The sequence below is a fragment of the Bombus huntii genome, chromosome 9 (assembly GCF_024542735.1).
Source record: "Bombus huntii isolate Logan2020A chromosome 9, iyBomHunt1.1, whole genome shotgun sequence".
NCBI lineage: Eukaryota > Metazoa > Arthropoda > Insecta > Hymenoptera > Apidae > Bombus > Bombus huntii.
The window spans coordinates 1,350,091-1,363,677 of NC_066246.1; the positions used below are offsets into that span (position 1 = coordinate 1,350,091).

Genomic DNA, 13,587 nt, shown 5'->3' on the forward strand with positions numbered 1-13,587 from the left:
GTATATAAAATATATAAAATTATTTAATATATGAAATTTTATTATATATCTATTCTATAGTAAATTATATTATAAGATTATTAGATTATTAGAAAGGTTCCTAAAATTACGTTGTTCTAGAACCTACTATAGTTTTTAAACTAGATAATGCAAAAACCTTTTTCAATGTATTATAAAGGACACAATTCGGAATTGACATTGCATGGATTTTAACATGATTCGGGATTCGTATTTCTCTATAAAACCTAATTAGTCTTTTGAAATAACTACAATATTCAACTTTATAACCTCATTCAACCGTTTTCACTATGCATTATGTATAACTTCAGACAAAGGAACAAGCATTTGATATCTAAAAAGACAACTCCATGAAGGGTTGATAAGACATCTAAAACTTGGTGTAAACCTTGGTGTAAACATAGATTTATATGATGGGTCTTGCCTTTCATGATTACTTTATCGATTTACACGGTTCTTTGAAACAGAAAATTCCATCGTTGAAAATGTTGTTGGCCCTGAAAAGGGCCGTTTGTTCGTAGAAGGGCGCAGCAAGGGAAATTAACCACCAAAACCGTAAAGAGTTCTTCCTTGACGTTTCAAGGCGTAGACTACATCCATAGCCGTCACAGTTTTCCTCTTGGCGTGTTCAGTGTAGGTTACGGCGTCTCGGATAACGTTTTCCAAGAACACCTTCAATACACCACGCGTTTCTTCGTAAATCAGTCCAGAAATACGCTTCACACCGCCACGACGAGCAAGACGACGGATGGCTGGCTTGGTGATACCTTGGATGTTATCACGCAAAACCTTTCTATGACGCTTTGCTCCTCCTTTTCCCAATCCTTTTCCTCCCTTACCACGACCAGTCATTGTGCAACTCGATCAGTACCAGTGAAACAGCGACCACTAAGTGGATGCCTGATTCTCCTGGCACCGCGCTTTTATGCTTACAGTTGCGCAATCCCCCTCCAGTCCGCGCTTGGCCAATCAAAGGCCTTGTTCTGGTAACAGCATCGCATACAGAGGGGAGCTACTTCGGTTGAAAGCCGCATATATTATATTGAATGTGAATTCAATTTTTAGAATTAAACTTCTCATCAATTTGTTGGTTTGTTGTAAAGTGACCAGCCTAAAATGATGAAACTCTAGAATGGAGACATCAGAGAATACGCACTCACATGATCCATGAGGATTACGACAGGGCAGGGACCAATAAGGCAGACAAAAGACTGTAATTGATAGGCCTGTAATTACCAGGAAGGAGTCTATCTTTACTTGGCTTCGGGATCGGAATGACCGTCGTGGCATCCCAACTGGTTGAAAAATACACCCTCCTTAGAGAGGCTCGGTAAATATAGTACACATACAATATCATCTGGTGAAAAACATGCGTCAAGAAGTTTCACGGGACAGTGTCAAAGCCAGCAGCTTTTTTTATGATTCAACTCGCTGAAGTGCTGAGCAACGATACGAGGGGAAATGAACCCAGTAGGCACGTCATAATGATTGAAAGAAGACCCATAGGTTTCCCGGATCATCAGTTAACTTACTGATGATTGAGAGATTCCTGAGAGAGAGACCACCGCACAGCTATGAACATGGGTAAATAGTTTCGGTAAAAGAATGCTGGCGCGCAGATTACGCAGCGGAAGAATCAACGTTTTCGAAGTTTTGATTTTATGTAATACTGGCTAGAAAATATTACACTAAACTGAAGCGTTCTCCATTTTCTCCTTGATCTTGCGAGCCCTAAACGTTACAATCCTTCTTCTCATACCGCCAGCAAGAGACTTGTAAAAGTATTTGAAAACAGTGTCACCAGAACGCCACCACCTACGCCTAACTGGATTCCTAAATCTGTTGAACAAGGCCAGGTAATGAGGGCGATGTCACCCCAAAAGTGTTGCCTAAATAACTCACCTGATTCTTTTCCATAAACAATCAGCCTTTTTTAAGGCCAAAATTCTTTTCAAGTTTTCGACTCGTAAAATTATTATTCTATTGCTGCCATAAAATACAATCGTTCTCAACGAGAATTGATTGTAAATAGTCTACCAAATAAAAAAAAAAAAAGAAAAATAAAATACAATCTAAATCTTTATTATGTTTTATTCAAAATTATTGTCGTGAAAGTAGAAAATTTTATATGAATGTTTCCAAACTCCTAATAGATATCTCCCCCTATCTCTCTCATTTATCATATTAGAAGTGTGATTAAATTTCTTAAAAAAAGAGATCAATAGTGTTTATTGACGTAATAAATATGTAAATCGGATGGATGATATAGAATGTAATAATATAGTAATAAGTAATTTAAAATTTCTGTTTAAAAATCTAAATTCAGGTAGTTCAGATCAATTATGTTTTACCATTCATTTTTATTTTTTATGACGTCGATTTTATATAATTTAAAGTACACTGAAATATTTAGAATTTATGATTTTGTTGCAATATTATATTCTAATCAGAATTTGGAGTAAATATTGTACTTCGGACCCCTACAGAGAACAGAACATCTGCGTCGAACATCTGCTCCACGTCCTTTGTATGCAAAATCCGGCTTTCACTGAATTTAATGGTTACTCTTTCCTAAAAAATCACCCTTTACTTCTATCCTAACCCTGGTAATATTTTTGTCTCGAAATTAGATTTAATTTTTAACGAAACTTAAAACATTGCTTTATCGTCAATTGCAGAAATGTACCGTGTAAAAGAAGAAATATTCAGGCTTGAAATAATAAATAAAAAGTGAATAGACTGTGACTTCCGTCTGTGATCGTTGATTGTGGATTTTGTATCTTTGAACTAAAGTCATTTTGCATATTAAAACAATTGCTGAATAGCTGGAATGGATTGGAAGGATACTCTAACTCCATAATCACAAGTTTAGGCATTGAGGTTAAAATGATATTAGTTCTTATTGACTCTTATTACTTAAGGACGTAGAACGCTTCTTGAATATTTTCTATGTGGCTCTCCATCTTGTCTGCTACGTTGTCTGTAAGATTTTACTTGGTTATGGCATTTCCGCTCTGTTGTGGGAGAGGGGCTTCTTGAAGGTATGGTTTTTTGGATATAACTATTTTGATTAAGTCACACGATTTCCTTTTGTACTAGGTATTTGTACCAATCTTATATCGAGCCTTAATGGTATTATCTATTCTTAAATATTTTCAAACTTGGACTCATTTGTTGCTAAAATTTCAAATCTATCACAGCCACAACTACATTTGTCTGAATATAAAAGAAATAAAACAGGCAGAAATAGAATAGAAGCTTTGTTGTGTTGACGGTCGCGTAGTTCCCCTTCCAGTGCGACGCTCGACCAATCAAAAGCCGGCAGCCGGTAGTTGCAACACATAAAAGTGGGAACTTCCAAGCGCGGAGCGTATTCTACATTTTGTCACAACGGTGAACGTATCGCTGTATTTTCCGACTGTTTGAAAGGATGGCTCGTACCAAGCAGACTGCTCGTAAATCGACTGGTGGAAAGGCTCCACGTAAGCAATTGGCCACCAAGGCTGCTCGTAAGAGTGCCCCGGCTACCGGTGGAGTGAAGAAACCTCATCGCTACAGGCCTGGAACTGTCGCTCTTCGTGAAATCCGAAGATACCAAAAGAGCACCGAACTGCTGATCAGGAAGTTACCATTCCAACGTTTGGTTCGTGAAATCGCTCAAGATTTCAAGACCGATTTGAGATTCCAGAGCTCCGCCGTCATGGCTTTGCAAGAAGCTAGCGAAGCTTACCTCGTTGGTCTTTTCGAAGATACCAACCTGTGCGCAATCCATGCTAAACGTGTTACCATTATGCCAAAAGACATTCAGTTGGCCCGCCGTATTCGAGGAGAGAGAGCCTAAACAGCCTATTTTTCTTCTTCTATAAACAATCGGCCCTTTTTAGGGCCAAAATTCTCTTCAATATAGGAACTTCAGGTTTTCGACTGCGATCTTAAGATAATCATTATTTTATTGCGTCGTGAAAAAGGTCTACATACAATTCCCGATACTTTGACCCGTTATTCTTAAAACTAACGGTATAAAATATAATACACGTGGCTTAAGATTTCTATAATTCGGGTGTTTAATTCTGCTTTTTCTAAAATTAAGATTCCGGACTTATGAATATTTATTATTTAATGAAATTTTCTACTAAATCTTTTAGGCGGACATGCTACTTTTTCCCACGACAGAGTGGGGAACATCTGTCGGGCAGCTGCCCCCTTTTGCGTTAGGTAACGTGTCCCTCCGTCGAGTATACCTTCTCTATCTAACATAACCTTTTGTCCTTTTTATAGATTCTTGAAATTTTTACGAATTCAGATGAAATAAAATGAATAAAAACACTGAGTTTTGCTTTGCATCACTTCCATGGCTTGTTTTTTGTCTGAGATTATGATGTTAGGCTCAGAAATACTTAATATATTATATCGATTTCAATTTGTATTATGAACAGTTACGAAGTACTTACGTTTGAAAATGTTTTGTAATCTGTAAAAAGACTATTTGTATTGATATTCCTTGATGTTTTTCGATGAGTCTGCTTCGATATTTAGCTAGCCATTTGAAACCGTTTTTAAACTAGAAAGTTTTGAACAGATAGCAATATGTAAGTACTTGTTCTCAGAAATAAGGACTGGTTTTCATGATATAGGCCAGGATTAAGTATGAGTCATCATATTTGATACAGTTTGGGATTGGTAAGGGATATGATAGTAGAAAAAAATTTAATGTATAGGCAGGCTAACCAAACTTCAATTATATAACCTAAACGACATCAAACTGTGAAATGAACATATAAGGAAAATATCGAAGAATTAAATTCCTAAGTTCAATTCCAAAATATATCTGTAGAATGCTTTTTTTTACTTATAGACCTTCAATTTTAGTACATTATCGAAGACAATGTAAATGCCCATTCCAATTCCTAAACATTAGCTCCACTACTTAACATCACAAGAAAGTTAGATTATAATCAAAAAATATTTATAAAAAAAATACAAAAGATAAGGCTCTTCTTAAAGAATGTTCGCGATAAGGTCTTGACTTGAGATATCACTGCATTAGACTAAATAAACCAAGAGAAGGATTGAGGAAGAGAAGGAGATTGAGAGAAGGTAGCATCGTATTCTGCATTACTTATGAAACCCATGACGGTAGCAAAAACATGTATATTATAAATTATAAGAAAAGTCCATGGTATTCAAATAACCTCACAAAATGCGATTTCCATTTCATAATTAAAGAAAAGTTTTGTGATAATAATTAATATACAACGTAAATAATCAAACCTAAATACTCTATATTCAGTATGTGATTCATTTACGAATGACTCGAATGTTAAGTTGTAAATGCAATACGTGTTTTATGCTATACTCATTATATAGTCGGAAGAAGTCTCTTTTACTCACAAATCGTGTGAGAGCTTCTAGGTTTGACGATATGACAAGCATTCCCTGTTCATATCATCCAAAATGCATTCAGATTTTTTATAATCAATAAATATAAAAAGAATGATCAGTATATTATTCATGTCTAATATGCAATTATAGGTTATAAAGTTATGAATTAGCTTTCGACTTCTACAACTGTATATTAAAAAATGTATATTAAATGTATATTAAATGTATATTAAAAACTAAAAAATAGAGACAGAATCTACATACGTCACTGATAAATATTTATTTTTGGAAAATACGTTTATATTTGCCTCATTGAAATGCAGTAAAAAGACTAAAATTATACAAATGAAATAATATTTGTATAAATCTAAAACATCCACTTTTACTATTCTTTGTAGCATAATCTAGATAAGATAATGCATCGCTTCAGAGTGCAGTTACATTTCACTCGTTCACCATGTTGATTGTATTTGTCTGAAAAAAATACAGACATCAGTCTTATCCAAATCATGTTTAAGGATTAGATAGTGTAATAAATAGCGTGAATCATTTATATATAAAAAGAACTTTTCTGTGTCTTATAAGTATCTAACATTAAATGATCGTGATTAGAAAATTTTTAAAATGTTCGATTGTTATAAATGTCATTGTCCATGGACAAAGGCTTAACATCCTAGGGTAATATAATCTAGTGATTAGTTCCGTGTTATTTTTGATGAAAGAACCTGCTTCTACCTTAATATGCACATGGTGTGTCCACGTCTGCTGTTTTGGCGGGAATTGGTCGATAGCGTAGGGTAGAGAGGTTATGCAGCGGCGCTTCCCTGTTAGATTCCCTAGTACCTTGACCAATCATACAGCATGGTTGGAAACATAATGGTTTAAAACTCACTGCCTTTTTTGTACTTCTGGACAAAGGTCTAAACATAACTTATGGTTACGTCTATAAGTTGTGTCTATAGAAGTTCATGAAATACTAAGTATACGAAATTTCAATAATGTTTTCAAGAATCAATATATATCAATGAACACATACCGTTATGTACTTCTTTCTCGTATTTAAACCAATAAACAAAATAAAATTGTTTTTAACTGTGATAAAAACCTCGATTTGAATTTATGGGTATTTTGTTTCTAATGGATAGAAAACGGTGATTGTTCCTTGTAAAAAATATTTAGTGGCCCTGAAAAGGGCCATTTGGATTTGAAGGGCAACGTAGTTTGAAAATAATTATTTTTTTGCTGGGGATTTAACTGCTTTTGGTGCAGCTGCTTTCTTGGGTTTAGGTGTTTTAGTCTTGGCTGCTGGTGCTTTGGCGGTCTTCTTAGCTTTCGACATGCTCTTGGCTTCGCTAGCAGCTTTTGGTTTTGCAACGGCTACCTTGGATGCACTCTTCTTCGCTGGTGCCGGTTTCTTTTCAACTGCAGCTTTTTTGGGCGATGCCGGCTTCTTAGCAGGAGCAGTTTTCTTCGAGACGGTCTTCTTCTCGACAGATTGTACCTTTTTTGGTGCTGCCTTCTTAGCTGGATGAGGAACCTTCTTGGTCTTAGAAGTTTCACTTTTTCCAGTAGACAACTTGAAAGATCCAGACGCTCCTTTGCCTTTTGTTTGGACGACAGTTCCAGATGTCACAGCAGATTTCAAGTACCTCTTAATGAACGGAGCAAATTTCTCTCCGTCGACTTTGTAAGTGGAGGCAATGTATTTTTTGATAGCTTGGAGAGACGATCCTTTACGATCCTTCAACTCTTTAATGGCAGCGTTGACCATTTCCGAAGTTGGCGGATGAGACGCCTTTTCACGTTGCGATTTCGACTTACTTTTCGACGACTTCTTCGCTGGCGTAGATGGATTCTCGGCAGCCTCAACTGCGGTACTGTTAGAGTTCGCTTTGTCTTCCATTTTTGTGGAAATACTTTTACACAAACCAAATTGTTATACAAAGTGCCTGAAGGTATCTAAACCAACAATGCTGCTCTTGGTATGATAGTTAGCTTTCATGGCAGCGCGTGTTCTTTCTTAAGCGCGGACCATGGAGAGAGTCTCACCCAATATGTCGGATGCCGCGATTCCGTGACAGCGAAGAAGCGGTAAATATACCTTCACTTTCAACCTTTGTTTCTCCATATTATATGCATGTTAATGAACAATAGTTGCGCGAACATATAGCTACGTGTTTGTAGTTTTATTTGTTTATTAATTTTCGGCTGTATTTACTTGTTCAACTGAAATATTGCGCCGTTCGACGAAGTCCGTCTTTTCGGTGCGATAGGACATCGTATAGAAAAAGTTAAAAATCTAAACATTTACATGAAAATTGGCATAATACTTATATAGAAAATCATAAAAAAAGGACTGCTGCTAATTTATATTCAATTATTTTTATCCTACCTGTAATGGATCGTTAAAAAACTTGCTTGATATTCGATCGCTTAGTGATGTACAACGTGAACCGCGAATGTTCTATCGTTGGATTAATATCAATTCCCATGGATGTGTGAAATATTCGGTTTATATGCCTAGAATGAATTTTTATTGTATCTTTCATACTTTTAGTATCCTCAAATGAGGATTTACGACATTTGCCTTTATTTAACCTGTTTTATTTTGTATTCTTTCCTTGATGAGGATCGTGATAGCGTGTATAAGGAATCTACCATTCAATATGTGAGTTGCAAATATTAATATCAAAATATTTTCATGAAATCGTTTACTTTGCATTTGTAATTCATTTTACTACAAATTAAGTTTCATCTGAGAAATTTAGTCACAATTTTATACGAAAACGTAACGGTTCTACATGGAATAACATTTTTTTCCTATAGAAAAGCATAAGTATTATTGTTTCATGTTGTATATTCTATATAATATATCTGCTATAAAAATGTTTCTACTTATGTAATAGTTCGATTAATATTTATTCAAGTATACTCTATGCATACATATATATATACATATATATATATATATATATATATATATGTATTTTAAACATACTTAGCAAGTCTTGTCTCTTGCTTTATCACAGGATACTATACATAGTACATTACACAGAATACAAAAATCTTGAAGTTCTTTTGCATAAACTTAACGATTTTTCGACAATTAACATCACGTTAAAAAAGCGAATAGTAACTACGTGATATTCATATGGTATCCATTGTTCTATGCTTTCAATTGCTAATATATTACTGAGAAAAATATGGTATGTCAGCTACAATTTATCATAATATGTTTTACTTTGAACATTAACGAATGTTATTGCGTTAACAAACAACCCAGAACAACAATAAAGGTGTTTTCAAAAGTATTTTATTTATAAAACATGATAAGAAAGTTTATGATCGGAGTCAGAACTTGAGGGAGACATATAAACGACAAGACACGTCATCATTGATTCGTTTATTGCATTTCATGAAGAATTTTCTGCATTCTATCGTTTGGGAAAAGATAATACAACCCTAACTTGAGTATTTATTCATGCGTTAAATAACAGTAATAACAGTGTTGAATATTTAAGTGTTATTATTTCTTATTATTTATGCATTATCTTTCTGTACATCAGTTTGCCCGTTCATCAAAAAATTTAAGTATGGAGGGCACGCGAAAGGTTGTATGTTATGACATCTGGTGTAAGAAATTTCTACTTTGGTTGCCAAAATTTTGAAAAACAAATAACGCGTAACTGCAAGTGTACTAGTAATATAGGTTAAATAATATATATTTATCGTATAATTTCTTAAGCAATATATATTATTTAAAAATATTTCGTTGCTATATTCTTCCCTCAGAAATAGTCTTTTCTTAGGTGAACCAATCAAATTTCGTATTGCCAAACGTTTGTGACTCCATCTATACGGAAGCCATTTCTATAATGGTTCATCAATGTTGTTTTCAAAATAAGTATTAATAGTAAATAAATGTCATCCATTAACTAAGAAATTTGTTACACGTGTCTCTTTTATAAACAACTAGCATTATCTACGAATATGACAATTTCCTGCGTAGGAAACTGTAATAAAGTTAGTAATTTCGAATATCATGTGATTTTCATATTTTTAACACGTTCGGTATGGTCGGTCTTTCGCTTCCGAAGATAACTATTGCGATTAAAGCACAGAAAAGATAGTCTTTTCTAATAATTTATAACATTGTTCTAAATAACGAATTAATCAACGTTTCTCTTTCCTCTTCATTAAAATAATTCTTACGTATGATTATTTCAAAAAGTTTTTGCTGTAAACTTTGTACAGCATAGGTAATGATCCCGTTAACGGATGTAAATAAAATGCATGCATATGCATGTATGTTATAATTTTTAGCATATCAAAGTAACATATAATAGTTGGGAGTAAGAAAATAGAATTCTAACCTAAAATTCGGGATTATAGTATACTGATTGTACTAGTAACACTGCCATTGAATTTATTTTTATTATAGCCAATTTAGTACTTTTATATTTCTGATAACTCTCTTATATTCTTATAACTATTGTCCGGAATTTTCTAATTTTTCTTAAAAACAAAAGTATTCAGGAGTAAAATATTTAGTAAATTTACATCATTGATCGCCACATTGAATGTTTCACAGATATGAACTGCGCAAGTCAAACAATCGCAAAACACCGCGGAAAACAATTAGAAAAATAACCTGCATATTTTCTACCCAGTTTTCATTACATTATTAAAGCTACGTGTGGCTGGAATACGAATGCAATCTTGCATTTGACAAATTCTAAGCTAAATACTATACAATCGTGAAATAGTTCCTTACTAAATTATTGGATAACAAATATATTTAGAAATAAAATGTATTAATGCTAGCTACTATATTCTATGTTGTATTGCAGTATACACAATGACTCGAAACTCTATTATGGAAGGTATATCAAAATAATACAGCTATGAACAAAATTGTTTAACGTTATTATAAAATTGTTGGCCCTGAAAAGGGCCGATGATTATGTCTTAGGGTGCTGCAACGTTTACTTGGAGCTGGTATACTTAGTGACAGCTTTCGTGCCTTCAGAAACGGCGTGCTTAGCCAATTCACCAGGCAACAAAAGCCTGACAGCAGTTTGGATTTCCCGAGACGTGATGGTAGATCTCTTGTTGTAATGTGCCAAGCGTGAAGCTTCGGCAGCGATACGCTCAAAAACATCATTAACAAAGCTGTTCATGATGCTCATGGCTTTACTGGAAATACCAGTATCAGGATGGACCTGCTTCAACACTTTATAGATGTAGATGGCATAGCTTTCCTTCCTCCTCCTCTTCTTCTTCTTATCAGACTTACTGATATTTTTCTGAGCTTTGCCAGCTTTCTTCACAGCTTTTCCACTAGCCTTCGGTGGCATCTTCGAACTTGCTTTGTAGACTTCAAATACACTCGCTGAGACAATTTGAGACTGAATGTCGAACTCCGATCCTGGCTTCTTATATATCCAGAAACGGGACGGCAGCAGCGCACCAATGGCGTGCGAGCTCGCACGCCATTGGTCCGCTTGAGTTCATAACGGTCGGCCTAATAAAGGCAGAGCTGTAAAGAAAACGGAATATTTCTCTCTCACATCTGTTGGAGTGCATTTGTGGTACTTACCCCAAGTTCAACGTAAAACATGTCTGGCCGCGGCAAAGGTGGAAAAGCCAAGGGAAAGGCAAAGTCTCGTTCGAACAGAGCTGGCCTGCAATTCCCTGTTGGTCGTATTCATAGGCTTCTTCGTAAAGGAAATTACGCCGAGCGCGTCGGTGCTGGGGCACCTGTATACTTGGCGGCCGTTATGGAATACTTGGCGGCTGAAGTACTAGAATTGGCGGGAAATGCCGCTCGTGATAACAAGAAGACGAGAATTATTCCACGGCATCTTCAGCTCGCCATCCGTAATGATGAAGAATTGAATAAATTGCTTTCTGGTGTTACCATCGCTCAAGGTGGTGTCTTACCGAATATCCAAGCAGTCCTGTTGCCTAAGAAGACTGAAAAGAAGGCTTAATAATATACACGTCATTATAAATGGTCCTTTTTAGGGCCACAAAATATTTCATTACGAAGGAATTCTTTTGTGTTCATAATTCAATAGAATGCGTCTAATGTTTAATATTTTTTTCATCTTACCATGAAGCAATCAGTAAAAGTACATAATTTAGAAGAAACTTTTTACCATAAATTTTGCTACACATATTGTGAGTGAAACAGCTAGAGAAATTCTCTTTTTATGTAAGATGTGTTCGAAAATTATGTTCAAGCGGGCACGAGGTGATCCATTATAAAATGATATAAAAAGAAATATTTTTTCATATGACAATTCGTTCACGAAGAAGTCAACTTTGAAAGCTTGTCATATGTAGTTGAACTTGGCTAACTATCGATCGGATATAGCTAAACAATCAATAAGAGGTTATTCTACATATGAAAATGAGTCACAAATTACAAAAAATTTTTTTGTCTAAGAACATTTTCAAGAAACTGAATGGCATACTTTATAATACCCTTAACTTTTTTTTATTTTTCTTTTTTTTTTTTTTTTTTTTGGTAGACTATTTACAATCAATTCTCATTGAGAATCATAAGTAAATTCTTTTGACGTGGTACTGTAACTTCAGAGTTTATAGTATGTTTGATTCTAGTTGAATCTAATGTACCCTTAAGGCTGAGGTCGCAAATCATACCATTTTATTTTTCTAAGACTCATAGTACAATTACAGGAAATCAAACGACCTTTAACCCTTAGAGTGCTATGGACGCTTATATGCGTCTGGCGAAAGCTATCGCTGTGGGCTAAGGACACATATATATGTTTTCTGTAAGTGCCCGGCATGCACTAAGGACGCACATATGCGTTTGCCAATTTTTCTGAACACCTACGTAGATGTAATACTATTACGTTTGTGTGAGATAAATATAAATGCATTCCTTATATGTAATGCATATATTTTATATCAAAAATCTACTGCTTCGAAACAAAAATTTAGTGAATTTCATTTATCGTTGATAAGAGACATTTTACGAAAATATTTCCAACGTAGAAGCATGGTAGGAGGAGGAAAGAGAAAGTCTGAGGATTTACCATTTCGTCTAATTGATAGGCATTTTCCATCAAAATGCCCTAATCGTGTCGGCACAACACAATTATCAAGAAGAAAATGTGTTGTTTGTGTGAAAAATAAGAGAAGGAGCGACACGCGATACGAATGCAGAAAATGCGATGTCGGATAATTGTTTCGTAATTGTTTGTATCGATAATTGTTTTGAAATTTTTCACACACAATTGAAACTTGTGTTATATTTACTAAATTTAGTTTTCTAGTTTATTGTTTTCTAGTTTATTACCCAAATTCTAGTTTATTGCAAATTTCAATGTTTATAATAAATAATTAATACTAAAAAATAACGCTCTTGAATCATTTAATCTCGTGCAAAAGAATTACTATAACTTATTACGATTTGCGCTTTGAATAGTCAATCAACAGGGTTCAGTCTAGCGAAAAAATATTCCGTCCACAGCGATCGTCAGGGCTGGTGTAACATCAGTCTCATCTCAACCATGAGATAGCGACCCCGAGCTTTGGACTCCTTTGGACACATCACCACCTTATCGTCATAGCCTACACAGAAGGCTATGACACACCTTAGTCCACATCATAGATAAAGGCTTCGACTCCTGGCCTCCGACGCATCATCGGCTACACAGAAGCTATGACACACCTTAGTCCACATCATAGATAACACATAGACCCCCGACCTTCGGACACTTCTCCACACCATAACCTACACCTAGCTCCTCAACATCCTAAAACCAAACGTATATAAACCGAGACTTCACCCAGCTCGGGCAGTTCTTGTTCCTCTTCTAGTTGCTGTACTCATACAACCCCTATTCTCCGGTTCGGTGTTATTTTGTAAGTGTTAACATTTATAATAAAGTTTTACAAAGGAAAATTAGTAGTTGGGTTACGACTCAGCCTTCTTACTACCACCCAAGTACCAACTTACGTGACACTGGCGTCCGTACGGACCGCATAGGCCGCGAGTATTCAGCATTCTAAGGGACACTGTAAACCTTTTCCTGTCTCCTTATAATACTTTAAAAGATTTCACTTTTCTTATTACGTTCGTATTTAAAAACTACAATTCTAAAGCATCTTCAGTTCAAGAACCGTTCGTGCTATCGTTCGATAATCTAGTTT

At 35.2% G+C, this 13,587-nt stretch overlaps 5 protein-coding genes across 6 annotated transcripts; 2 read left to right on the forward strand and 3 right to left on the reverse strand.

The window, feature by feature from the left end:
• Nucleotides 1-3: 3 nt before the first annotated feature.
• Nucleotides 4-982, reverse strand: LOC126869159 (histone H4). The gene has a single exon (XM_050625348.1). The coding sequence runs from the start codon at nucleotides 868-870 to the stop codon at nucleotides 559-561; it is 312 nt and encodes a 103-aa protein (XP_050481305.1). The 5' UTR covers nucleotides 871-982; the 3' UTR covers nucleotides 4-558.
• Nucleotides 983-3,305: 2,323 nt separating this feature from the next.
• On the forward strand, nucleotides 3,306-3,948 carry LOC126869154 (histone H3). Its single transcript, XM_050625343.1, has one exon. It carries the CDS (start codon nucleotides 3,449-3,451, stop codon nucleotides 3,857-3,859), a length of 411 nt encoding a protein of 136 aa, XP_050481300.1. The 5' UTR covers nucleotides 3,306-3,448; the 3' UTR covers nucleotides 3,860-3,948.
• A 1,201-nt stretch (nucleotides 3,949-5,149) lies between these two features.
• Nucleotides 5,150-7,380, reverse strand: LOC126869151 (late histone H1-like). Of its 2 annotated transcripts, XM_050625338.1 has the most exons (3): nucleotides 6,437-7,380; nucleotides 6,136-6,356; nucleotides 5,150-5,874 (listed from the first exon to the last, which is right to left on the reverse strand). In XM_050625338.1, the coding sequence occupies exon 1, from the start codon at nucleotides 7,301-7,303 to the stop codon at nucleotides 6,632-6,634; it is 672 nt and encodes a 223-aa protein (XP_050481295.1). In that variant the 5' UTR covers nucleotides 7,304-7,380; the 3' UTR covers nucleotides 5,150-5,874; nucleotides 6,136-6,356; nucleotides 6,437-6,631. The 2 variants fall into 2 exon arrangements, with proteins under 2 accessions (XP_050481295.1, XP_050481294.1); XM_050625337.1 differs by having other exon boundaries at nucleotides 6,136-7,380.
• Nucleotides 7,381-9,815: 2,435 nt separating this feature from the next.
• Nucleotides 9,816-10,840, reverse strand: LOC126869157 (histone H2B). The gene has a single exon (XM_050625346.1). The coding sequence runs from the start codon at nucleotides 10,755-10,757 to the stop codon at nucleotides 10,386-10,388; it is 372 nt and encodes a 123-aa protein (XP_050481303.1). The 5' UTR covers nucleotides 10,758-10,840; the 3' UTR covers nucleotides 9,816-10,385.
• Nucleotides 10,841-10,861: 21 nt separating this feature from the next.
• LOC126869156 (histone H2A-like) lies at nucleotides 10,862-13,297 on the forward strand. The gene has a single exon (XM_050625345.1). The coding sequence runs from the start codon at nucleotides 11,019-11,021 to the stop codon at nucleotides 11,391-11,393; it is 375 nt and encodes a 124-aa protein (XP_050481302.1). The 5' UTR covers nucleotides 10,862-11,018; the 3' UTR covers nucleotides 11,394-13,297.
• Nucleotides 13,298-13,587: the final 290 nt, after the last annotated feature.